Here is a 27,718-nt window from a genome sequence, read left to right on the forward strand (position 1 = left end):
GGAAACAAAATGAAATTTTATTGCATAAAGAAAAAACAAATCAAATGCAAGTCAATAAAAGGGTACATGGGAGGGAAAAACAAATCATAACACAGCACTAGCTAAGATATATACAGGCATATTGTACTTTACAAAAGTCATCACGAAATGGGGAAACACACAGAACATCGAGGGACAACAACTCATGTTAATTATCCCCTAAAATGCCCACCCCCTAAACCTATCTAGATCAGATTATGAGGGGCCAGAAACATGCTCACCAGTCCCAGTTAGAAAGTATAAGGTTGTGAAAGGTCTGCGTTTTGATCCTCTCAGGCGTCCTGTCTCCACGTGGTCAACGCTGCGGGCTGCGACATTCTCTCTTCTCCCTCGAGGTGAAGGTCACGGACAGGCTGGATGTTAGCAGGCCTGGACATCGGCGTGGACAGAGACCAACTGCTTGACCATTGTCATATGGGTTTCGTCGCAGAGCCCAGCTGTTTCACCATTTTCATATGGTCTCTTCACGAAGGGTCACTGTCCCTGGTCTCGTCAACAGCCCGGGGTTGGTCGATGATCTCCCGATGGCTACCCCGGGGCTGGACGCAGACTCGAATCACCTTCTTGACTGGTCTCCGGATCGACGTTCCTCAATGGCCGATCCACGAAGTTCTCCAAAAGGCTGTGTTCCCGCTACCGAAAGGGGTCTTCAAAAGCGCAGCAAAAGGCTTCCGTCCTGATAGCTATCTCGGGGTCCCCAATTATACTTCTCATCGAGGCCCTTATCTCGCGCCACATCAAGGTTAGTCTTTGTTTAACTTTTGGCGAGCTTGTAGCACAGCGGGGTAGTTATTATATTTAAAGTACTTTCGGGATGGCCGGTAATGGCCATCTCTGGTCTGGAATGACCTTGTATTGTCTTGAATGTCTTCTTGATGTCTTTAATGGGTCTTTGATGTTCCCCCTATGAATATGAAACTGTTTCCCTTTGTCTGGGTAAACATTTAGATGGCCTTTATCTACAGGCCGATCTGACTGGATCTGCATCCAATCCATATGTATGTGTTCTGTCTGGTTTCGTTTTCACCGAAACGGCCTTCCAGAACTTACTGTGGGCTGAATCCACAAAGGCTGTCTGTGGACTACAGGAACCATTTAAAAATGTCCCAAAAGCTGGTCAGGGGGTCTGGCGGCCATTTTGTGTGCCCTTTTTCCTGGGCTTCTTTTAAAACAGTCTTTAAAATCAAGGCCTTTTTTGCCAATAGACCCTTATAGGACAATGTTCAATTTTGCGAATCTTACAAATGTACAGCACAGAAAGAGGCCATTTGACCCAACTGGCTCATGCCAATGTTCATGCTCCAAACAAGCCTCCTCCCACCCTACCTCATCTAACCCCATCAACATAACCTTCTGTTCCCTTCTCCCTCGTGTGTTTACATAGCTCCCTTAAAAACATCTATACTCTTCGCCTCAACCACTCCCTGTGGTAGCCAGTTGCACATTCTCACCACTCTCTGGGTAAAGAAGTTGCTTCTGAATTCCTCATTGGATTTTATATATTATGATATCAATTATATTATTATATACAATTGAGACACGAGGCAGAATATAGAGAGAGGATTGACTCAGTCAAATAACCATCGGCAGGTACAATATTAACACTGTTAATGCTGGCGATCATTACTTTATATCTCCACGAGAATGGAGGAAGGGGAAAAGGTGATTTACTCCGTCTCCACCGCGCGGAGCTCCACCTCTTGCTCCAGGACCCAGTGGGGTGGGAGGGTTAAATTCCCTCATGTTGGATCGGCCGCCCCGGCTCCTGCAGTCAACGGAAAGGAAAATCGTGCGGGGTGTCTAACGGGCGGCAGATATGATATCGCCCGATTTACACTGTGGCCAAAAGATCAAATTACCCCCATCGATACTGAATGCTACTGAACTTTGTTACAATTCCCAACAGCAAATATCAATGAATGAGTGAAAGGGCCCCGCGCTCTGTGGCTGCAGTGACTGTAAACTCTTGTACACAGAATGCAGCTGTTGATTTAAACCATCACATAACCAGAAGCGCCTCGCATCACCTTCAGCCCAGCCTCTGAGAGCTGAGGAACAGCGAGCGACAGAACCCCCGCTCCCCCCGTCAACTCAGTGCGAGCGATTCAGGAACCCGCTAAATCTGCCAATCTGGAGCGCTCCAAGGGCCAGAGGGGATCTCGACTTTGGGCGAATAGTGTAAAACAGGCGATAGCGAACCGACAGCCCTTTTTGCAACTCCCCCCCATTCGTATTTCCATTGAAGTCATTGGGGAGAGACGCAAAACGGACTGCCGACTCGTTATCGCCCGTGAGACACCATCGCACAAAGCGAAGGTCTACCCCACAACATTGTGCAGGGCTTCAGGAACTCGCGGCCAAAGGGGTCCCGATCCCGGGGCTACAGTCCGAGGGGCCGACCAATGGGGCTTGCCGGCTGCCTCGGAGTCCCTGGTCGTGCTCAGTGTCATATCGCCCGTCAGTGTGTCCCATGGAGGGTCCTGGTCCTTTCACTGGATCCGCTCAGAGTCCGTCAGCGTGCGCAAGTTCCACGGCCTCGAACGCTGACCGTTGAAATCGGGCCGATTGTCACTTTTCTCCCGCCTCAAAACCCATTGTCTGTCCCTTCCCACCCAACCAGGAAGTCGATCCAGTTCCCTGTTGAAAGAGTCAGCTCAGGCACTTCACCCTCTCTCCCCCTTCTGTACAAAAGCATAAAGGCTCTCTGGAGGTCCCTCCCTTGTGTCGGGCGCTGGTGCTGGTGTTGGTGGGTTTCTGGACTCAGCCAACTGTAGAAGGGAATACATGTGCTCGCCATTCGCTGTCGACTCCCGACCCTGCACAGAACAGAAAGGGGCAGCTTAGAAAATGTGAAAATAAAAAGGCCGAGAAAACTGTTGAAAAGGCACAACGGGGCAGTCAGCCTCTAAAAGAGGAAAGATAGGTTATTGCTTAAGTTAACTTTATCTTTCAGAACCTCTGATGTGGAAAGTTTTCCGATAAACGGGTGCAAAATGGCTCAGCTTTTGTCTGTCTTTTGTTTACCTGTGAGAAACATTCGGAACAGGAGGAGGCCAGTCAGCCCCTCGAGCCTGCTCCGCACATTTAGTTAGATCATGGCTGATCTGCACCTCAACTCCATTTCCGCCGATACCCTTACCCAACAATAATCTATCGAAATAACAACAGAAAATGCTGGAAAAACTCAGCAGGCCAGGCAACATCCCTGGAGAGAGAAAGAGAGTCAACGTTTCAGGTCGAAACCCTTCGTCAGGACTGAAAAAACACAGGAAATGTATCTATCGATCTCCGTCTGGAAGGCTCCAATCGTTCCCCAGCAACCACAGCCTTTTGGGGGAGAGAGTTCCCCAATTCTACTACCCTGTGTGTGAAACAGTGCTTCTTGATTTAATTCCTCAACGGCCAGGCTCTAATTTTAAGACGATGTCCCCTCGTTCTTGATTCTCCCCACCAGAGGACGTAGTTTCTCTATATCTCCCCTACCGAATCCATTTATCATTTTAAAGTCTTCAATCAGATCTACCCCAGAGAGCTGTGGAGGCGGAGTCATTGAATATATTCAAGGCAGAGATAGACATATATTTTTGAGCTACAGGGGAGTCAAGGGTTATGGGGAGTGGGCGGGAAAGTGGAGCTGAGGCCAAGATCAGATCAGCCACGATCTTATTGAATGGCGGGGCAGGCTCGAGGGGCTGAATGGCCGACTCCTGCTCCTATTTCTTATGTTCTTATGTTCACCTCTCAATCTTCTATACGTGAAGGAGAGTTGGAGGTCCGGATTTTCCGTTGCAGCGTTCCTGGTACCACCAAGAGTGCATTTTGGAAAATTCCGCAACCTCCGGCCTGTGATTTTCCAACCAATAATTGGAATGACCAGAAAACCATAGGTTAATAGCGCAGAATACCTGGGGAGTGCTGAAGTAGAGTATCTGGTCCAGAACTGCTACAGAAGCCAAGTTAAAGAGCTTGACATGTTTTACCTGTGCACCATCAAGAACCATTGAGGTTTACAGCACAGAAGGAGGCCATTCAGCCCCTCATGCCTGTGCCGGCTCTTTTGAACGAGCGGTCCAATTAGTTCCACTCCCCCGCTTTTCCCCTATAGCCCTGCAAATTTTTCCTTTTCAAGTATATATCCAATTCCCCTTTGAAAGTTACTATTAAATCTTGCTTCCAGCGCCCTCTCAGGCAGTGCATTCCAGTGCAAAACAGCTCACTGCATACAAAGAATTTCTGCTCATCTCCCCTCTGGTTCTTTTGCCAACTATCTTAAATCTGTGTCCTCTGGTTGCCGCCCCTCCCACCAGTGTAAAGTTTCTCCTTACTTACGCTATGAATGCCCCTCATAATTTTGAACGCCTCTATTAAATCTCCCCTTCACCTTCTCTGCTCTAAGGACAACAATCCCAGCTTCTCTAGTCTGCCCACATAACTGAAGTCCCTCATCCATAATTCCCCAGGCGTTATCCCGGTTCTGGTAACTGGAAAGAAAAAGGCATTTGGGATTGGTTTATTTCATCTGGACCGTCTCATTGTATATCAGACATGTATGGGAGAATTTTAACCAAACTTGCTGAGCGGGAATCACACGAGATCGGGTGGAACGTCAGAACATGGGAGTATGATATTGTTGCTATCACGGAGACATGGTTCAGGGAGGGGCAGAACTGGCAGCTCAATATTCCGGGGTATAGAATCTTCAGGCGAGACAGAGGGGGCGGTAAAAGAGGAGGGGGTGTCGCAATATTAATTAAGGAGTCAATTACTGCTATAAGGAGGGATGATATATTAGCAGGTTCCTCTAATGAGGCCATATGGGTAGAACTTAAAAACAAAAAGGGGGTAAGCACTTTGCTGGGAGTGTACTATAGGCCCCCAAACAGGTCGTTTTCCGAGTGGCAGGCAGTGACTAGTGGGGTACCGCAAGGATCGGTCCTAGGACCCCAGCTGTTCACAATATATATTAATGATCTGGACGAGGGAATTGGACGTAATATCTCCAAATTTGCAGACGACACAAAGCTGGGTGGGAGGGTAAACTGTGAGGAGGATGTCGTGAAACTCCAGTACGATTTGGACAGGTTGGGTGATTGGGCAGAAACATGGCAAATGCACTATAATGTGGATAAGTGTGAGGTTATCCACTTTGGTGGCAAAAACAGGAAGGCAGATTATTATTTGAATGGCAATAGATTGGGAGAAGGGGAAGTGCAAAGAGACCTGGGTGTTCTTGTGCACCAGTCGCTGAAGGTAAGCATGCAGGTGCAGCAGGCGGTTAAGAAGGCAAATGGTATGTTGGTCTTCGTAGCAAGAGGGTTCGAGTACAGGAACAAGGATGTCTTGCTACAGTTCTACAGGGCCTTGGTGAGACCGCACCTTGAGTATTGTGTGCAGTTTTGGTCACCTTACCTGAGGAAGGACGTTCTTGCCATGGAAGGAGTGCAGCGAAGATTCACCAGGCTGATACCTGGGATGGCAGGAATGACGTATGAGGAGAGATTGTGTCGATTGGGCTTATACTCACTGGAGTTTAGAAGATTGAGAGTGGATCTCATCGAAACCTATAAAATTCTGTCAGGCATGGACAGACTAGATGCAGGAAGCATGTTTTTGATGGCCGGGGAGTCCCGAACCAGAGGTCATAGTCTAAGGATAAGGGGTAAGCCATTTAGGACTGAAATGAGGAGGAATTTCTTCACCCAGAGAGTGGTGAACCTGTGGAATTCTCTACCACAGAAGGCAGTTGAGGCCAGTTCATTAAATATATTCAAGAAGGAGTTGGATATATTTCTTAAGGCTAAAGGGATCAAGGGATATGGGGAGAAGGCAGGGACAGGGTACTGAATTTGGATGAGCAGCTATGATCTCATTGAATGGCCGACTCCTGCTCCTATCTTCTATGTTTCTATGTCAGTTTTACACCCCGCCCAATATTACTCTCCACTGACTTCAACAGAGAGCAAAATTGGGTGGGGTATAAAACCAACATCGCTCCCAGCCCCGTCAGCTTCCCGATGGGCGGGTTAGGTTAAAATTGCCCCTTAGGAGAACCGGGCCCCCGCGGGGCGGAAGGGCCACATTTGCCGAAATTGATAATGGGGCAGAAATTCAGATCGGGGGCTTGCCGCGCGTGCAAGCCCCCGATCTGCACTTACCCAACATGCCTGCCGTTCACCTCCAGGGACGCCTGGAATTCCTTTTAGAAAGAGAAGAATCCCGGGCAGCGTCTGACATCACGCCACCCAGGAGTGCAGCCAGCACGAAGCCTGGAGCGCGCTGTGCAACTGAGACACGCCCCTTGAGGTCTCAGTTTAATAGGACACGCCCCCAATGTTTCTCACAAGCTGAAAAGCATTTTTACATGCAGAGCAGCATTTCAAATAGGTTTTTGGTATTTTTAATGAAGCTTTTGGTAACTTTTATAAACTTTTAAAAATGTTTACATTATTTTGAAGAATCTGAAGTAGTTTTAAACAGAATTAAAGCAGTTTAAAGACTTTTAAAAGCCCTGAAAGAATTTTTTTCATTCCATTTATTTATTTAGCAACGTCGTCGTCATACGTGTCTTCACACTGTTCCCTTTGGGGAACTGTATGAAGTGGTGGAATGATTTATGGCCGTGATTAACGCTCATTCCGTGACCGTAACCATCTTTGAACCAGCCATTAGGGTGGTTAGTCCTATGGTGGGAGGGTTTTACGGGCTCCCACAAGCTATACGAGGAGGGGGGGCCACCCACACCCACGGACGCAAATATCCCACTGGATGTCAACCCAGAATTTAGAGCCGGAGCTCCGACTCCACTTGCCGGGACTGTCTGGAGCGGGGTTCGAAACCCTACCCCGTCTGGCCCAGCGGCGGGGATCCTACCGCTACACCAAAGGCCCAATCCGATTAGCAACGTGAAATGGCTGGAATGAGCACAATTCACGGCATTAAAAGAACTCACAATTGAACTGATGATGATCTCAGCAATCTCCTCAACGAGGTGGAGGCGCAGCGCCTGCTCATCATTGGTAATGAGAAGTCAAAGGCGCCGCAAAAAGGACAGATGATAGCTTGGTCTTTCAAGTGGCAGCATAGGGCTCCAGTCACGGGGAGGGAAAAGGCGCAGGAAACGTATGGGTGTCACCTTTTGCGTGGAGTGGGCCTTTTGCGTAGCGGTAAACATCCCCGCCGCTGGGCCAGAAGGAGTAGGGTTTCGAACCCCGCTCCAGACAGTCCCGGCAAGTGGAGTCGGAGCTCCAACTATAAATTCTGGGTGGACATCCAGCGGGATACTTGCGTCCGCGGGTGTGGGTGGCCCCCCCCTCAGATGGGTTGTGGGAGCCCGTAAAACCCTCACGCCATAGGACTAACCACCCTAATGGCTGGTATGAAGATGGTTATGGTCACGGAAGGAGCGTTAACGTGGCCAGAAATCCTTCCACCACTTCATGCAGTTCCCGAAAGGGAACAGTGTGAGGATACGTATGACGATGACCTCTTGCGCAATGCACCTCCTTGGACCCTCAGTCGCAGATGCGAGGGGGCAAATCATGCAATTGTTAAATTTTTCATTTTATTGACATGTAAAATGTTGGCCCAGTAATTCCGTTCCAAAGGCGTGAGTACGGTCGGGGTACTCACGCGTCTGGCCGGAGGAAATGCCGGTTTTCAGCATACACAGCGCATGCGGGGAAAACCGGCATTTCCTGTCCTCTGAACGAAGGGGTTCAGAGGCAGAACGCGTGCGACTGCACAGGCAGCGCGTGCGCAGTAAAATTCACCGGTTTCATTCATGCTTTCAGTGAGGTTAAGTCCTTACAACTTACACATGAAAAAAGCATGAGTACAGTTGCTCCAGAGGCTGCGGAGGAAGATATATTTTATCGTGGAGCTTCTGAAAGGCAATATTTTTGTTTGGGAAAGGGAGGAAAGTTATTTTAAGAAATGCTGAGGTAAGTTTTAAAGTTTATTTTTGTTTTTTAAAATGGGTTTTCAGTACTGTAGGTAGAAGGAGCAATTGTGGCTATGTGAATTGAATTTGCTGTGTTTATTAAATGTGAAAATGACTCCAACATTTTTAAGAAAGAAACTTTTCATCAGTAATATATTCTTTTAAGTAATTATGTATGTATGTCTGTATATATTCCTCTGCGTATATGTGTGTATATATTCCTTTACTTATGTGTATGAATGTATGTATTTAATTATGACTTTCAGAGAAAGTAACTTATTGGAAAATCATAATTAAATACATACATTCATACACATAAGTAAAGGAATATATACATATACGTAAAGGAATATATACGGACATACATACATAATTACTTAAAAGAATATGTTACTGATGAACAGTTTCTTTCTTAAAAATGTTGGAAATGTTACATTACTCATTTTAGAACAGTCATTTTCACATTTAATAAACACAGCAAATTCAATTCACACAGCCACAATTGCTCCTTCTACCTACAGTACTGAAAACCCGTTTAAAAAAAAAAAATTAAACTTTAAACCTTACCTCATCATTTCTTAAAATAACTTTCCTCCCTTTCCCAAACAAAAATATTGCCTTTCAGAAGCTCCACGATAAAATATATCTTCCTCCGCAGCCTCTGGAGCAACTTTACACATGCTTTTTTCATGTGTAAGTTGTAAGGACTTACCCTCACTGAATCCATGAATGAAATCAACGAAGTTCACTGCGCACGCGCTGCCTGTGCAGTCGCACGCGCTGTGCCTCTGAACCCCTTCGTTCAGAGGACAGGAAATGCCGGTTTTCCCCGCATGCGCTGTGCATGCTGAAAACCGGCATTTCCTCCGGCCAGACGCGTGAGTATCCTGACCGTACTCACGCGTTTGGAACGGAATTACTGGGCCATTGTTTATTTTTTTGACAAGCATCTCGACTCCGGCTAACCCACTCCCTTCTTACCTCAGCCAAGTCCTGCCTCATTCCTTCCATTGGCGGAACAGACGCTTCCATGGCAACTGAATCATGTCGTAGGCGACAACCTGAATTAAAACATTCAGACAGGAACATAATTTCTTGCATCACATGTGAATGATTAAACTTAAAAGCTATTTAAAGCGTGATAAAGACACTACTATATAAGGAGATGGCAGCCACACAGCAGCACGACCCCGCTAATACTTTTTAATTGGTCACCGCAAGCTCCAATTTTGTATTCGGTAATTGGACTGATTGTGATTTCTTTCAGCTAAGGAGAGTATTACCTGAGAAACTGACCGGTTATCAATTACAGACACAAAGCCCCAATCCCTGGCTTTACATGGACAGTTAATAGTTAAACATTTGTCCCATATAAAGAAGTGAGACAAAGTCCAGCCAGACTGCAAGAACTTCCATCAGGTCCAAGAAAGAATTTGGTGCAAACTCGGTTAAACATTTTCTAAGATTCGTTGTGCATACATTGTTTGAAGACATACCACAATTGGAGAGAATTCAGATAGCCCATAATTATAGCTTACTGTTCCCTGCCAACTATCTTTGCTGGTGTCATTCTTCTGCAGCATTATTTCAGTAGCAGTGTCACACACTTTGTAAATGTGCAAATCCATCGTGCCCAGTAGTGTAAATCAATAGTTCACATCCCATAGTCGTGCAAATCAATGGTTCATGACCAATCGTGGTGTAAATCAACAGTTTGCACCCAGTAGTGGTGCAAATAAATAGTTCATATCTAGACGTCGTGCAAATCAATGGTTTGTGTCGAGTAGTCATGTAATCCAATGGTTCACGTCTGGTAGTCATGTAAATCAATGGTTCATGTCTATTCTGTTTTGTTTAGTTTAGAATGGTTAAGGTCTCCCTTCAAGTAACAGATAGAGGACTATCTTACCAATGCCCTAAGTGTTCATTCCCCTAATAGAAACATAGAAGATAGGAGCAGGAGTAGGCCATTCGGCTCCTCGAGCCTGCTCCGCCATTCAATGAGATCATGGCTGATCATCCAAATTCAGTACCTTGTTCCTGCCTTCTCTGCATATCCCTTGATCCCTTTAGCCTTAAGAAATATATCCAACTCCTTCTTGAATATATTTAATGAATTGGCCTCTCCTAAATGGCTTACCCCTTATCCTTAGACTGTGACCCCTGTGTTGTGTATGTACCTTTAAGAGAAGAACAGATTTTATACTGCAGTACTGGCAGTGACCACACCTGTATAAAAAGCCCTAGCAGTCTTCTGTATTTCAGTCTTGAGTTACTCTCTGTTCAGTAAATACCTGTTTTATTGTTCTCCTGCAGTCTGAGTATTATTGATCCTCGGACACTACACTGGCGACGGGCAGGTTTGAACTCACCTGCAGTACTGCATCACCTCACGGGGATCTTTTCCCTGAAGAGAAGCTTCTTGGAGGTCGAAGTCAGAATGGCGGGCGTCGACCGCGGGCAACCGCCCAGGGATCCATCGGAGAATTGCAGGGGAGGCTGTGGAGAGCTGGGCCTGGCTCCCCAGTCGAGGTGTTCCAGCAAGTCGTGCTGGTAGCAGGTAGTGCGCTGACCCTTCCGGACTGCGGCGGGCTCGGGCTCGAGCTCGATCGAGCGGCTCTGCAAAGGGGCCGTGCAGTGTCGTCGGGAGGAAGAGAGAGAGAGAGGGTGGAGCGCACAGCGCACGGTCGGTGCTCAAGAACCGGGCAGCGTGGAGAGGATAGAATGAGGGGAAGGAAAAGTGATACGCGCTGAAGCCGCGGGTCGCCGCCATTACCCTGTAGAACGCTAGGAGCAGCGTGGCAGCAAGGGGAAGAAGGAAAAGCACGGGAGGCGCCATTTTATTCCATTGGGAAAGAAGGAAAAGTGCGGGAGGCGCCATTTTAAATCACTCAAGTTACCGAAGAGTGGCAGTATCACTGCTTTCAACAACGAGGTAGAAGACTGGACCACGTATGTGGAAAGAATTGAAGTGTACTGCAAGGCAAATGAGGTGGCCGATGGAAAGAAGGCGTCGGTGTTATTACATTTGATGGGCGCGAGAACGTACGGCCTATTGCGGAATTTAATTACCCCAGCTAAACCAATGGAGAAAAGTTTTGAAGAGATTGTTAATATCTTACAGGAACACCTAAACCCTACACCGCTGCTGATAGCAGAAAGATTCAAGTTCCATAAAAGAAACCAGCACAAAGATGAGAGCAATGCTGACTATCTTACGGAACTACGCAAGTTATCGAAGCACTGCCAGTTCGGAGCAGGACTGGCAGACACCTTACGGGATAAGTTTGTCTGTGGGCTCCAGAGTGAAGGAACCCAGAAACGACTACTTTCGGAAAAGGACCTGATGCTAGAACAGGCTTTCAGCGTGGCAGTATCCTATGAAGCAGCAGCACGGGGAGCTGTGGAAATAAAACAGAAACCACAAGAATACAGTGCTAACGAAATGGCGTATGGAGCAGAAAAGTGCTATCACTGCGGCAGAACAACCCATGATCAGAAGGACTGCTGGGTTAAGGACAAAGTATGCAGGAAATGTGGGAAAATGGGACACATAGCTAGAGTCTGCAGGTTGGGAAAGAAAACCAAAACTACAAGAACTACTAAGGAAAAGTACAAGAAAGTAAAGAAATTGACAGACAGTAGTTCGGAAGATCAGGAGAGTGATAAGGACTCCGGGAGCAGGAGACTAAGTTGTCTAAAGTTACACAATGTGATCGCAAAGGAGGATCACCGAACTATTTGGGTCACCCTCATGATAGCAGGGTCCCAAGTAAAGATGGCATTGGATAGAGGATCAGCCCTAACTGTCATGAATCGATGAGACTATGAGCGGCTATTCTCACACATACCCTTGAAGGACACGTCCATTGCATTGAAGACATACACGGGGCAAAAAGTCTACCCCAGAGGAAAAATAAGTGTGCCAGTTAAATACAACGGCAAGGAAACACAGAAACTGTATCTATATATAATACAAGATGGAGGACCTCCATTATTGGGACGTGAATGGATCCGAAAAATACAATTGGATTGGCATTCCATTCAGGCGCTAACTGTGACTGACAAAAAAAATGATGACGTCACACCTGGACGACTGTCAAAAATTCTAACTGACGTGAAAGAGGTGTTCCAACAAGGACTTGGGACTCTAAAAGGAGTAAAGGTAATGATAAAAATCGAAGATAACGCAAACCCAAAATTTTTTAAGGCCAGACCGGTACCGTACGCGATCCGCCCAGCCGTTGAAGCAGAACTGGAGAGTCTGGAGCGTTCGGGTGTGCTGTCCAAGGTGGACTGGAGCGAGTGGGCCACACCCATCATTCCTGTAATGAAGAAATCATTGAGCAGCACGCCTGGGGAGCCGAAGAAGGTTCGCATCTGTGGGGACTTCAAGGTAACTGTGAACCCAGTCCTGCACATAGCACAATATCCTCTTCCACGGATAGAAGATATTTTCGCCTCACTATCTGGAGGGAAACGCTTTACGAAGATTGATCTGGCCCAAGCGTATCTACAAATGGAGGTGGAAGAAGCATCTAGGAAATACCTCACCATAAACACTCACAAAGGCCTTTACCAGTACAATCGACTGGTATTCGGGGTAGCATCAGCCCCGGCTATTTGGCAGAGGGCGATGGAACAAGGGATCCCGGGGACCCAGTGTTATTTGGACGACATCCTGGTTACGGGCGAAAATGACAGTGAACACCTTGCCAACCTGGAGCAGGTGCTCACTAGATTACAGGACTATGGGCTACGAGCCAACCGCCCCAAATGCGAGTTCTTCAGGAGACAAATCTCGTATTGTGGCCACATGATTGATGAAGAAGGGTTGCATAAGTCACCAGACAAGATTGAGGCTGTAGTCAAGGCTCCAGCACCGGAAAATGTGTCGCAACTGAGGTCGTTCCTCGGGTTGGTGAACTATTACCATAAGTTCTTGCCGAATTTATCTACAATTCTGCACCAAACAGAACGCCCTGCTGCAAACTGGAGTAACATGGAAATGGAGTGATGAGTGTAAGCGTGCTTTCAGAAAGGTAAATGCCTAATCACTTCAAAAGAAGTATTGGCCCACTACAACCCAACACTACCGATTCGGTTGGCATGTGATGCGTCTCCCTACGGCATTGGAGCGGTGCTGTCACACAAATTCCATGACGGTTCAGAGAGGCCAATAGCTTTTGCGTCGCGCTCGTTAACCTCAGCCAAGCGTAACTACGCCCAGATTGACAGGGAGGCCCTCAGCCTGGTGTGGGGGGTGAAGAAGTTCAATCACTATCTGCACGGGCAGAAATTCACCCTACTGACTGATCATCAGCCCCTGGTCTCCACTTTTAACCCAAAGAAGGGCGTTCCGGTGATGACGGCGCAACGGCTGCAAAGATGGTCACTTTTTCTAGGGGCACATCAGTACGGCATAGAGTACAAGGGTACGAAACAGCATGGAAACGCTGATGGGTAGTCGCACCTACCGTTGCCTATGGTAGAGGAAGCACCTGCAGTGGACCCTGTTGAGATATTCCATGCGACCATAGTCGAATGTCTGCCTGTTACAAACTCAAGTATAGAGAAGGAAACCCAAAATGACCCGACACTCTCTCGGGTCTATGATTTGACGATGAAGGGATGGCCAGCACATGGTGACTCACTGTTGCCAGCACTCTCGCCAAGGAGAGAACAGCTGTCAGTGTGCCGCGGGACCTTGATGTGTGGATCCCGAGTGCTAATTCCACCCAAGTTGAGAGATAGAGTGCTCAATGAGCTTCATGAGGGTCATCTGGGAGGGGTAAAAATGAAAAGCCTAGCCAGGGCTTTTGTGTGGTGGCCGGGAATCGATTAAGAAATCGAGGATATGACCAAGAGATGCACAGGATGCCAGAAGGTCCAAAACGCTCCACCTCAGGCCCCGCTACACCCATGGGAGTGGCCCTCATCTCCATGGCAACGGGTACACATTGATTTTGCTGGTCCATTTATGGACTCAATGTTTCTAATCGCCGTGGATGCCCATTGGAAATGGCCAGAGGTCATCAAAATGTCCTCCACCACCACGGAGAAAACTATTGCAGTCCTACGGACCATCTTCACCAGGAATGGCTTGCCAGAACAGATTTGCTCTGACAATGGGCCACAGTTTGTGTCTGAGGATTTCCGAAGGTTTCTGAGGAATAATGGGGTGAAACATTACACCCCTGCCCCATATCATCCAGCCACAAATGGATTGGCTGAGAGGTTTGTTCAGACCTTTAAAAAGGCAATAAAGGCGATGTATAACGACGACATACCACTACAACACAAGGTAGATCATTTCTTGTTTGCTTACCAGAATGCGACACATGCAGTCACCAACCAAGCTCCAGCCATAATGTTCTTCAACCGAAGGCTAAGATGTCGCCTGGATTTGCTCAAACCAAACATAAGACGAGATGTTGAGGATAAGCAATTCCAGCACATCAATGAGAAGCCAACCAGGAGCTTCAAGATAGGGCAACCAGTCTTGGCCCGCGACTACCGAACAGAAAAATGGCAGCCAGGAATGATATGCACACAGCAGGGACCACTAATGTACACAGTGGACATTGGAGAGAGCATCGTGAGACACCATGCTGACCAGATTCTAGAGTCACAGGAACAAGCCAAACCTGTACCACAAGCATGTGCACCTGGTAATGAGCCCGAAGTACAGATTGCGTCTACCTCAGAAGCAGGGGTATTGGAAGCTGACGAACCAACCAATGACAATGAGCCAGAATGGACTTCACCGCCAGAACAGGATACTCGAGAAAGGCACTATCCAGTCCAGATCAGGAAGCCTCCTCAAAGACTGAACTTATAAATGACTATTTCAGTTGATGTATATATTACTGAGAAAATTGTAATTGTAATTAGTTATTATTTAGTTGTTAAATGAATGTTATGTACTGTTTATCTAAAAGGGGAGGAATTGTTGTGTATGTACCTTTAAGGGAATAACTGATCTTAGACTGCAGTACCGGCAGTGACCACACCTGTATAAAAAGCCCTAGCAGGCTTCTGTACTTCAGTCTTGAGTTACCCTCTGTTCAGTAAATACCTGTTTTATTGTTCTCCTGCAGTCCGAGTATTATTGATACCCGGACACTACACCCTGGTTCTGGACTCCCCGACCATCGGGAACATCCTTCCAGCATCTAGTCTGTCTACTCCTGTTAGAATTTTATAAGTTTCGATGAGATCCCCTCTCATTCTTCTAAACTCCAGCGAGTACAAGCCCAATCGCCCCAATCTCTCCTCATACGTCATTCCTGCCATCCCAGGTATCAGCCTGGTGAATCTTCGCTGCACTCCTTCCATGGTAAGAACATCCTTCCTCAGATAAGGCGACCAAAACTGCACACAATACTCAAGGTGTGGCCTCGCCAAGGCCCTGTACAACTGCAGTAAGACATCCTTGTTCCTGTACTCAAACCCTATCGCTATGAAGGCCAACATACCATTTGCCTTCTTAACTGCCTGCTGCACCTGCATGCTTACTTTCAGCGACTGGTGCACAAGGACACCCAGGTCTCGTTGCACTTCCCCTTCTCCCAATCTATTGCCATTTAGATAATAATCTGCCTTCCTGTTTTTGACACCAAAGTGGATAACCTCGCATTTATCCACGTTATATTGCATCTGCCATGCTTCTGCCCAATCACCCAACCTGTCCAAATCATACTGGAGTTTCTCGGCATCCTCCTCACAGCACACACGCCCACCCAGCTTTGTGTCATCTGCAAACTTGGAGATGTTAAATCTAGTTCTCTCGTCCAGATCATTAATATATATTGTGAATAGCTGGGGTCCAAGGCGGTACCCCACTAGTCACTGCCTGCCACTTGGAAAAAGAGCCATTTATTCCAACTCTTTGCTTTCAGTCTGCCAACCAGTTCTCTAGCCAAGTTAATACCTTGCCCCCAATCCCATGTGCCTTAATTTTACACGCTAATCTCTTATGCGGGACCTTATCAAAAGCCTTTTGAAAATCCAAATACACCACATCCACTGGTTCTCCCTTATCTATTTTACCAGTTACATCCTCAAAAATTTCCAGTAGATTAGTCAAGCACAATTTACCTTTTGTAAAGCCATGTTGACTTTGTCCGATCCGGTCACTTTTTTCCAAGCGCTCTGCTATTACATCCTTTATAATGGACTCTAGCATTTTCCCCACTACCGATGTCAGGCTTACCGGTCTGTAATTCCCCGTTTTCTCTCTACCACCCTTTTTGAACAGTGGGGTAACATTAGCTATCCGCCAATCCATGGGTACTGTTCGAGTCTATCAAATTTTGGAAGATGACCAGCAATGCATCTACTATTTCTAGGGCCACTTCCTTAATACCCTAGGATGTAGATTAGCAGGCCCTGGTGATTTATTGGCCCTCAATCCCATCAATTTCCCTAACACCATTTCCCTACAAATATCTGAAACCATATTTTCAAGGCTTCTCTCTCATTTCTTTACGACTCACTCCCCCTACCTACAAGCCCAAGATACAACCCATCGGCCTATCATTGAATGCCAGCTCACACTGAAGTGTATTGGCTGCTGGCCATTGGTGAAATGAGGCAGATCACTAACTGCACCGGTAGTTAAACCACCACAGCATCTGTGCAACAACAACAACAACTTGTATTCATATAGCGCCTTTAATGCAGTAAAACGTCCCCAGAGGCTTCACAGGAGTGTTATAAAACAAAATTTGACACCGAGCCACATAAGGAGATATTAGGGTAGATGACCAAAAGCTTGGTCAAAGAGGTGGGTTTTAAGGAGCGTCTTCAAAGAGGAGAGAGAGGTAGAGAGGCGGAGAGGTTTAGGGAGGGAATTCCAGAGCTTAGGGCCTAGGCAACTGAAGACATGGCCACCAATGGTTGAGCGATTAAAATCGGGGATGCTCAAGAGGGCAGAATTCGAGGAGCGTGCATTTGGTCCATGCGTTCATCGTTCAACATCGGTCCACTCTCAGACCATCATCCCAACTCTTCCTCCTTTCCTTATAGGTGTCGTGCTGGAAAGGGAGCCCTCTACCCTGCCTAGCGACACTCAGGGAGCCAATGAGGGGAGGGGCATCCAGAGGAGCCACATATCAGATGATCATCTGAGGTTGGAATGAAGGACAGGAGTATGGGGGCAGTGCAGGAGCTGAATGTCCCTCACTCCCCACCCCACGGGCTGAGTAAATGCTCCAGAATGGCAGTTGGCTCATTCGGTGACCTGACCTGTGACTTTAACTGTGGTCGATAGTGTAAAATCGCCAGTATTGAATTAGCTGCCCATTATATGCCCTGCCGATCTTCCTTTCCACTGAACTCAATATAAGTGAAAATCGGGCGGGTGGCCGATTCAATATCGCCCATTATAGACCATTACCCAAAGTTAACATTAGCCCCATTAGACTAACTAGAGCCACGATCAGCACTTTCCGCCTCTCCGCAGTTTGCCAATAATCATTCACTGTGGTAAGTTCTACTCACCAAGAGCTGCCGCTTACCTCTGTGTGCTTTGGTCATCAATAGGCACAAGCAGGTGGTGAGGACAATGAGGAGGCACACAATAGCAGGGACACTGTTATACATGGCATTGTCCTTACTGTCAGAGGGTGTTGTTGTGTTGTTCGGTGGGGTAGTAGAATTCTCACTGTCTGTAACAAAACACTTGGATTATTCTAATAACTGGAGCCATAGCTGGAAATTACTAACAGTAAACCTATTGGCAATTTATAGTTAGACCCTATTAACGTTGGAAAATTGGAGTTCATTCAGTTAAGTAAACATGGTGGTATGAAATTGGACATGGGTGGGCCGCAAAATGGGCAGTATCACATCGGTAGCCCGTTATATGCCCGATACTCGGTGCTGTTGACTTTAATTGCACCTTCCCCAGTGCCTCTATATCCTTCTTATAATAGAGGCCAGAACTGTTCAGTGTACTCCAAGTGTGGTCTAATCAAGGTTCTATACAAGTTTAACATAATTTCTCTGCTTTTCCATTCTATCTCTCTAGGAATGAGCCCCAGTGCTTTGTTTTTTTTTTATGGCCTTATTAACCTGTGTTGCTACTTTTAGTGATCTGTGTATCTGTACCCACGGATCACTCTGCTCTGCCTCCCCATTCGACACTTATTTTCCAAGCAGTATGTGGCCTCCTTATTCTTCCCACCAAAATGCATTACCTCACACTTATTGCAGTTCATTTGCCAATTACACGCCCATTCTGTACGTTTATTAATGTCTTCCTGTATTTTGTCGCAGTCTTTCTCTGGATTAACTACACCCTCAATTCGGTGTCATCCGCAAATTTTGAAATTTGACTTCCGATTCCAAATCGTTTATGTGACTGGTGAACAACAGTGGTCCCAGCACCGATCCTTGTGGAACACCACTTCCCACCTTTTGCTCATCTGAGCAACTACCTTTAACCCCTACTCTCGGTTTTCTGTTTTGTAACCAGCTTGTTATCCACTCTGCTACCTGTCCCCTGACTCCACTCTTCTGACTTTAGTCACGAGTCTAATATGCGATACAAAACTCTGGTTAGACCACACCTGGAATACTGTGAGCAATTCTGGGCTCCATAGGAAGGATATATTGGCCTTGGAGGGAGTGCAGCGTAGGTTTACCAGAATGATACCTGGACTCCATGGGTTAAGTTACGAGGAGAGATTACACAAGTTAGGATTGTATTCCCTAGAATTTAGAAGGTTAAGGGGTGATCTGATCGAAGTTTTCAGGATATTAAGGGGAACAGATAGGGTAGATAGAGAGAAACTATTTCCACTGGCTGGGGATTCTAGGACTAGGGGGCACAGACTAAAAATTAGTGCCAGACCTTTCAGGAGTGAAATTAGGAAACACTTCTACACACAAAGGGTGGTAGAAGTTTGTAACTCTGTTCCGCCAATGGCAATTGATGCTAGATCAATTGTTAATTTTAAATCGGAGATTGATGGCTTTCTGTTAACCAAAGGTATTAAGAGACATGGGCCAAAGGCAGGTATATGGAGTTAGATCACAGATCAGCCATGATCTCATTGAATGGTGGAACAGGCTCGAGGGGCTGAATGGCCTCCTCCTGTTCCTATGTTCCTAATGAAGGCCTTTTGGAAATTTAAATAGTTAAATTAATTCTCCCGTATCCCGTGGGTTAAATAATCAGCCTGTGAATTCCTACCTGTCCCGGGATAGACTGTTAATGTCACATTGCCTTTACTGGTTGAGTCCCCAACACTGTAAACAGATATCACATACACGCCGCTGTCACTGGGCTGCAGATCCCGCAGCGACAAGGATCCATTCTCCGGGTAGATGTGGACTCTCTCCATGTGGGAAGGAGCGACCATCTGGTAATCTGAACAGTTATAACCGGGTCTGTCAGGGTCTGGAGAGCAGTTTGATCGGGTCAGTGTCACGAATGGAGTCTCTCCGGGTAATAAAAACCACTCTATCTTTAAAGTGGAGTAGGGAGTGAGTGTGGAGTAGGAGACGGGGAGAAGGACAGACTGGTTCACGGTCCCCTTCACTTCTCTCTGACCGACGCTCACAGTAACATGGCTTCCAGAGGCTGCAACAAAATAAAAAGAATAAATGAGTTTCCAATCACATTGTGCAGTGTTATCCCATCAGTAAGTTAAATTCTAAACACCCGGCTTTTCAGAAAGAGAAACAGAGAAGGCCTGAGGCAGTCAGAAGATCAGGCAGCGTCGGTGGAGAGATCGCGAGTCAGTCGCCGTTTCAGCTATTGACCCTGCCTCATGACTGGGATATTACAGATAGTACAGCACTTAAACAGAAACAGAGCAAGGGAAGGAGGACGGGGGAAAGACACAATAACCCACACACAGGAAAAGTAATAGAATCAGTATTGCCAACCTCACTGCCTCATAAATCAAGACAGAAACTCTTTTAAAAAATTTAAATCTCACTGCCTCTACCACCCTTTCAGGCAGTGAGTTCCAGACCCCCACCACCCTCTGGGTGAAAAAAGTTCTCCTCAACTCCCCTCTAATCCTCCGACCAATTACTATAAATCTCTGCCCCCTGGTTGTTGACCTCTCTGTCAAGGAAAATCGGTCCTTCCTATCCACTCTATCTAGGCCCCTCATAATTTTATACAGCTCAATTAGGTCTCCCCTCAGCCTCCGCTGTTCCAAAGAAAACAACTCCAGCCCATCCAATCTTTCCTCATAGCTAAAGTTCTCCAGTCCTGGCAACATCCTCGTAAATCTCCTCCGTACCCTCTTTAGTGCAATCGCATCTTTCCTGTAATGTGGTGACCAGAACTGCACGCAGTACTCTAGCTGAGGCCTAACTGGTGTTTTATACAGTTCAAGCATGGGTTGAATGGCCTCCTTCTGTGCTGTAAATTTCTATGATTCAAACCTCCCTGTATTTATATTCTACGCCTCAGCTAATAAAGGAAAGTATCCCGTATGTCTTCTGAACTACCTTATCTACCTGGCCTGCTACCTTCAGGGATCTGTGGACATGCACTCCAAGGTCCCTCTGTCCCTCTACACGTCTCAGTATCCAACCATTGATTGTGTATTCATAATTTTAAAAAGGAGTTCCGCTGACGCAATGTTTTCTGGCAGTTTTAAATTCCATTCACATGGTCACTGCAATTAAACAACAGTAAACCAGCCGCTGTGTTATACTCTATCATAACATCGCTAAGTGGTTTTGGAAATAAGTGATCAGATATTACATTTTAAGCATTTAGGCTAGGATGCGGGGTGGAGGTTTTGGTTGTGATGCGCGTTAAGGAACTTTCTGTCCAATTATCACGTTAATAACGGTGTGGGTCGTTTGCATGCTGTTACTTTTTCCGTAGGTTCTGGCCTGTTATCCTTTGACTTTTATTGCACGTTTTGCTACACCTACCCCAAACCCCCTTTATTTCTCAAATAGAGATCTAATGGAGAGTGCTTCAGATCTCCACGACCCTTTGTGTGGAAAAAGTGCTTCCCGATTTCCCTCCTGAATAGCCTAGCTCCAATTTTAAGCTTGTGCCCCCTTGTTCTGGATTTCCCCACCAGAGGAAATTGTTTCTCTCTAACTAATTCCTGTTTTCATTTTAAAGACCCCAATTAGATCACCTCAGGTGTAAACTCAAGGGAATACAAATAAAGTTTATGCAACTTTTATGATGAATTTTGTGCCTGTGTCCTAGACTTTAGTGATTTGTGTACCTGGATACACAAAACTCTTTTCTTAAGGTAGGGGGTCAATAGAATCATAGAATCGTAGAATGGTTACAGCACAGAAGGAGGCCATTCGGCCCGTCGAGCCCGTGCTGGCTCTCTGCAAGAGCACTTTAGCTAGTCCCACTCCCCTGCCCTGCAATCTTGTTTCCCTTCAGCTACTTAACCAATTCCCTTTGGAAAGCCATGATTGAATCTGCCTCCACCACCCTTTCAGACAGTGCATTCCAGATCCTAACCACTCGCTGAGTATAATAGTTTTTCCTCATGTCGCCTTTGGTTCTTCTGCCAATCACGTTAAATCTATGTCCTCTAGTTCTCGACCCTTCTGCCATTTAACTCAGAAAAGAAAAATCTTGCATTTATATAGCTCCTTTCACAGCCAAATCCCATTAGTTTGAAATCACAAAATACCTGCAATTTCATCACAGAATAATGAAGTGAGAATTTACATTAATACGTGCCTTTATCTCCTCGGCGTGTCCTCAAACATTTTCTCTACAGAACAATGACTGCACAGAACAAAGAGAAAGACTTCAGGGAGGACAGCCACCATGCAGACCAAGGCACCACAAGGCTCAGAAGGCTGTCCAATGGGCGGGGGGGGGGGGCAAATAGAAATGTGGTAGTAATAGGGGACTCTATAATTAAGGGGATAGATAGCATCCTCTGCAGCCAAGAACGAGAATCCCGAAGGGTGTGTTGCCTACCCAGTGCTAGGGTAAGGGATATCTCACAGTGGCAGAAGAGGAACTTGGAAAGGGAGGGGGCAAATCCAGTTGTCATGGTCCATGTTGGAACAAACGATACAAGTAGGAACAGGGAGGATGTCCTGCTGAAAGAGTATCGGGAGTTAGGATCTAAATTAAAGAGCAGGACCTCGAGGGTAATAATCTCTGGATTATTACCTGAGCCATGTTCAAATTGGTATACAAGTAGACAGATCAGGAGAATTAACACGTGGCTAAAGGGCTGGTGTGGGAAAGAGGGGTTCCTTTTCATGGGACACTGGCACCAGTTCTGGGAGAGGAAGGAGCTGTACCGATGGGATGGGCTCCACCTGAAATGGGAGGGGCTCCACCTGAAAAGGGTAAATAGGGAGGTGGCAAAGGTTTAAACTGGTAAAATGGGGGGAGGGATCTACAAGAAAAGTAGCCAGCCTAAATATAAACAAAACAAGAAAAGAAAGAATAGGCAAGATTAAAGTAAGTGAGGACATTGATGGCAAGGGAATAGATAGAGTTCTAGAACAGGAGTGTAAAAAGATGGTTAAACATAAAGTGAGAGGAAATCCTATTAAAAATGAGTTAAACTGTTTGTACAGCAATGCACACAGTAATAAAATAGGGGAGCTGGCGGCAATCATGCATTGCGAAGAACCAGACATAATAGGGACTACTGAGATGTGGCTACAGAAACATCAGGACTGGGAATTAAACATTGCAGGGTATAACAGATTTAGAAAAGATAGGGAGGGAAAAGGGAAGGTGGAGTAGCTGTCCTTACTAGGGATAATATGATGGCAGTAGAAAAAAGAGACGCAGAGTTCAGTAAGACAAAAATAGAATCCATATGGATAGAGAGAAAAGATAATAAACGATCAATCACACTAATAGGTGTAGTCAACAGACCACCTAATAGTGGAAGGGAGATGGAGGAAGAAATATGCAGTTAAATTAGGAAATGAGTAAAAAACATAGAATAATAATCATGGGGGATTTCAACTACCCCGATATTAATTCGACAGAAGAGGTAGGTAAAGGGGATAAGGGAATGGAGTTCCTACAATGTGAACTGGACTCCTTGCTAACCCAATATGTAAAAAGCCCAACAAGGGAGGATTCGCTATTGGATCTAGTAATGGGGAATGAACCAGAGCAGATAAGAGAAGTAAAAGTAGGGGAACATCTAAGCAATAGTGACCGTAATATAATACGCTTTAAGATGATAATTGAGAAGGACATAAGTATGACAAAACCAGGTTAATAGATTGGAGAAAAGCTGATTTTGAGGGGCTGAGAATAGAACTTGGGGAAAAAATGGGCAACAATATTAGCAAACAACGATGTAGAACAGCAATGGGAAACATTTAAAATGGTGTTCAACAGAGTGCAGGAAAAATATATTCCAATAAAAGGAAAGAACAAACTAAACGATAATGAGACTCCATGGATGAATAAAGCCATAAGGGAACAATTGAGGTTAAGGAAAGAGGCATAGATTAAGTACATAGACAGCAGGGGAGTGCATGATATGGGAGAATATGAAGCGATTAGAAGAGAAGTAAAAAAAAACAGTTTGGGAGGGAAAGAGGAACTATGAAATTAAATTATCAAGGAACATAAAACAAAATAGTAAAATATTTTATAGGCACATCAATAAAAAAAGGAAGGTTGGGATGCGAATAGGGCCATTAAGGGATAGGAATAGGGCCATTAAGGGATAGACAGGATAATACCACAGGTAACGATAGAGAGATGGCAGAAATATTAAATAATAATTTTGCTTCAGTATTTACCAGGGAGATAGAACAGGTGGACATGACCTTGGATGATGAGATTAGTAATGAGATAAGTGCATTGAAAATAAAAAGGGGGATATATTAAATAAACTAATCAAACTCAAAGAGGATAAAATCCCTGGTCCAGATGGACTGCATCCATGCATTTTAAAAGAATCTAGGGAAGAGATAGCAGAGGCATAACTACATATATTTAATAATTCGTTAGAAAAACAGTGTAGTGCCATCGGACTGGTGGATAGCTAACGTAATACCTATATTTAAGAAGGGGGATAGAACATGTCCAGGGAATTATAGACCAGTCAGCTTAATATCGGTGGTAGGAAAAATAATGGAAACCTTACTAAAGGAGAAAATAGAAGAACATCTAGCAACCAAAAATATAACAATGAATAGTCAGCATGGATTTCAAAAGGGAAAGTCTTGTTTGACCAACCTTACTGAATTTTTTGAAGAGGTAACAGAGAGAGTAAACAATGGTAATGCAGTAGATGTAATTTATCTAGATTTTCAAAAGGCCTTCGATAAGGTGCCCCATAATAGACTGATGAGTAAGGTCAGGGAATGCGGAGCCAGGGGACAAGTAGCAGAATGGATAGCTCGCTGACTTCAAGACAGAAAGCAGAGAGTAGGAGTAAAGGGTAGCTATTCACAGTGGCAGGAGGTGGGTAGTGGTGTTCCACATGGATCAGTGCTGGGACCACTGCTGTTCACAATTTACATTAACGATTTAAACTTTGGTATCAAAAACACAATTTCTAAATTTGTGGATGACCCCAAATTGAGGGGGGGTAGTCAATACTGAGGAGGACTGCAACAAATTACAGGAGGACATTAATAAACTTGCAGAATGGGCATATAATTGGCAAATGAATTTCAACTCATAAATGTGAGGTATTACATTTTAGTAGGAAGAATAGGGAGGTCACGTATCACTTGGAGGGTGTGAGTCTAGGTGGGGTAGAGGAACAAAGGGATCTCGGAGTACAAATACACAAATCACTAAAAGTTGTGACACAGGTTAGCAAGGCCATAAAAAAGCAAACCAAGCACTAGGGTTTATTTCTAGAGGGATAGAATTGAAAAGTAGGGAAGTTATGCTAAACCTGTATCGAACCTTGGTTAGACCACACTTGGAGTACTGCGTACAGGTCTGGTCGCCATATTATAAAAAGGAGAGAGTGCAGAGAAGATTTACAAGGATGATACCAGAAATGCGAGGGTATACATATCAGGAAAGGATGAAGAGGCTGGGTCTCTTTTCTCTTGAAAAAAGAAGGCTGAGGGGTGACCTAATAGAGGTCTTTAGAATTATGAAAGGTTTTGATAAAGTGGATACAGAGAGAGTGTTTCCACTTGTGGGGAAGAGCATAACTAGAGGCCATCAATATAAGATAGTCACCAAGAAATCCAATAGGAAATTCAGAAGAAACTTCTTTACCCAGAGAATGGTGAGAATGTGGAACTCGCTACCACAGGGAGTGGTTGAAGCGAATAGTATAGATGATGCATTTAAGGGGAGGCTGGACAAACATATGAGGGAGAAGGGAATAGAGGGTTACGCTGATAGATTTAGATGAGGAAAGACGGGGGGAGGCTGGAGTGGAGCATAAATGCCAGCATGGACTGGTTGGGCCGAATGGCCTGTTTCTGTGCCGTATATCCTATGTAATCCTATGTAATCCTACATACACTTCAAAAATAGTAACTGCAGCAAACACCACAACCAATTTGGCCAAAAACTGCAAACTAAAAAAAGACTTGCATTTATACAGCGTTTTTTACAACCTCAGGACGTCCAAAGCGCTTTACAGCCAATGAAGTAATTTTTGAAGTGTAGGCACTGTTGGAATCTAGGAAAGGCAGCAGCAAATTCACGCACAGCAAGCTCCCACAAACAGCAATGTGATAATGGCCAGATAATCTGTTTTTAGTAATGTTGGTTGAGGGATAACATTGACCAGGACACCAGGGAGAACTCCCCTGCTCTTCTTCAAAATAGTGTTGTGGGATCTCTTGTGTCCACCAGAGAGAGCAGACAGGTTAACATTTCATTTGAAAGACAGCACCTCCGACAATGCAGCACTCCCTCAGCACTGCACTGGAGTGTCAGCCTAGATTTTGTGCTCAAATCTCTGGAGTGGGACTGTGAACCTTCTGACTCGGAAGCAAGTCATAGAGTCATATGGCACAGAAGGAGGTTATTCAGCCCATTGAGTCTGTGCCGGACTCGATGGTGCTACCAACTGAGCCACAGCTAACACCTGAAATGAGATAAGTGACCATCTAGCCTGGTGTGGAGGCGTTGGTTGAAGGATGAATACTGGCTAGTTCACTGGAGAATTCTCAGCTCTGTCTTTGAGTAGCTCCTCGGGATCTTTTAACTCCACTCGAAGAGGTAGAGGAAGACTCCCCAGTGTAGAGGAAGACCGCGCAGTGTAGAGGAAGACCCCACGGTGTAGAGGAAGACCCCCCGGTGTAGAGGAAGACCCCCCAGTGTAGAGGAAGACTCCACAGTGTAGAGGAAGACCCCCCGGTGTAGAGGAAGACCCCCCGGTGTAGAGGAAGACCCCCCGGTGTAGAGGAAGACTCCACGGTGTAGAGGAAGACCCCCCGGTATAGAGGAAGACCCCCCAGTGTAGAGGAAGACTCCACGGTGTAGAGGAAGACCCCACGGTGTAGAGGAAGACCCCACGGTGTAGAGGAAGACTCCCCGGTGTAGAGGAAGACTCCCCGGTGTAGAGGAAGACCCCGCCGTGTAGAGGAAGACCCCGCCGTGTAGAGGAAGACCCCGCAGTGTAGAGGAAGACCCCGCAGTGTAGAGGAAGACCCCGCAGTGTAGAGGAAGACCCCGCAGTGTAGAGGAAGACCCCGCAGTGTAGAGGAAGACTCCACAGTGTAGCACTCCCTCCGTACTGAATTATCAGCCCAGATGATGTGCTCAAATCCTGGGTGAACCCACAACCTTCTTACTTACAAACAACTGATCTAACTGATCCAAGTTAACACAGTTATACATTTTAACACAGCACAGCCCAGAACATCTGACACATTCGTAATTAAATAACAATTGAATAAAGACTTGTGGGAGATCGGTTCATTCATTAATAAGTCCCAGCTACAGTTAGAGGTTCAGGTAACTCACAGTGTCGGACAGTAACTGGAGCGCAGATGGTGAGCGGGAATCTACCTGTTCAGAGGAGCCCGACTGAATGAGACTGAAGATCTCAGGGAATGAGCTGAGCTTCATTCACTTTAGATCAGTGAGCGATTGAATTCCAGCCCCGATTAAAGACAGTCAGCAGAAGTCACACAGAGTCAAGGGGAACATAGAAATAAAATTACATTTATACTAAGAAGTGAAAGAAAAAAACTTACCGGAGAGGGAAATAAAATAACTGATGAGAGGGAAAATGTTGGCGAATTGAAAGAGATTTATTTCGCTGCACATAGTGAGCTCCGGGTCACCCGCCGCCCCGATATCACAGTAACGGGACACCGACTGAGACGAAGGAACAGTTTCTCGTGTGATGCAGGGTCTGTGTTCACGGCAGGAAGTGACCAGAACAAAGTCACTGCATTCTGACAGACATGTAAATTAAACGAAATAACATCAGTTCAGCGGGAGCCCCGGCCAGTAAACACGCATTGAGCCCGGTGGATGTGACACATACAACAACAACTTATAACCATATAGCGCCTTTAACAGAGTGAGGCGTCGCAAGGCGCTTGAGTGACACAATTGCTCATTGAGAAGGGGTTCTGGGCGCAGCCTGATGTACGTGCAGGTTCAGCTCCCTCTCTCAACCTCAGCTCCGGCTCCGGCCCTGTTCGTGTTACCCTGTGAACGAGGTGCTCTTCCTTGCTCCCTCCCACGGCCACCGGCTCAGGACTCATCCTCGCAGCCTCTTGTGGTCTCTGGACTCGTGTGGCGGTGCAATTGTTATGCTGCAGACTTGTACAGAGCAAGCCCTCGGAAACAAAAGCTGC

The 27,718-nt window shown here is 45.9% G+C and overlaps 1 protein-coding gene across 1 annotated transcript; it reads right to left on the bottom strand.

Moving 5' to 3' along the window:
* LOC147095824 (uncharacterized) lies at window positions 1-27,718 on the bottom strand. Its single transcript, XM_085974830.1, has 5 exons — window positions 27,107-27,718; window positions 19,179-19,568; window positions 17,500-17,649; window positions 8,960-9,039; window positions 1-2,855 (listed from the first exon to the last, which is right to left on the bottom strand). The coding sequence occupies exons 1-5, from the start codon at window positions 27,177-27,179 to the stop codon at window positions 2,703-2,705; spliced, it is 846 nt and encodes a 281-aa protein (XP_085830956.1). The 5' UTR covers window positions 27,180-27,718; the 3' UTR covers window positions 1-2,702.

The sequence above is a fragment of the Somniosus microcephalus genome, unplaced genomic scaffold (genome assembly GCF_052327205.1).
Source record: "Somniosus microcephalus isolate GS21.2 unplaced genomic scaffold, FLI_Smic_1.0 unresolved_chr1, whole genome shotgun sequence".
Classification (NCBI taxonomy): domain Eukaryota; kingdom Metazoa; phylum Chordata; class Chondrichthyes; order Squaliformes; family Somniosidae; genus Somniosus; species Somniosus microcephalus.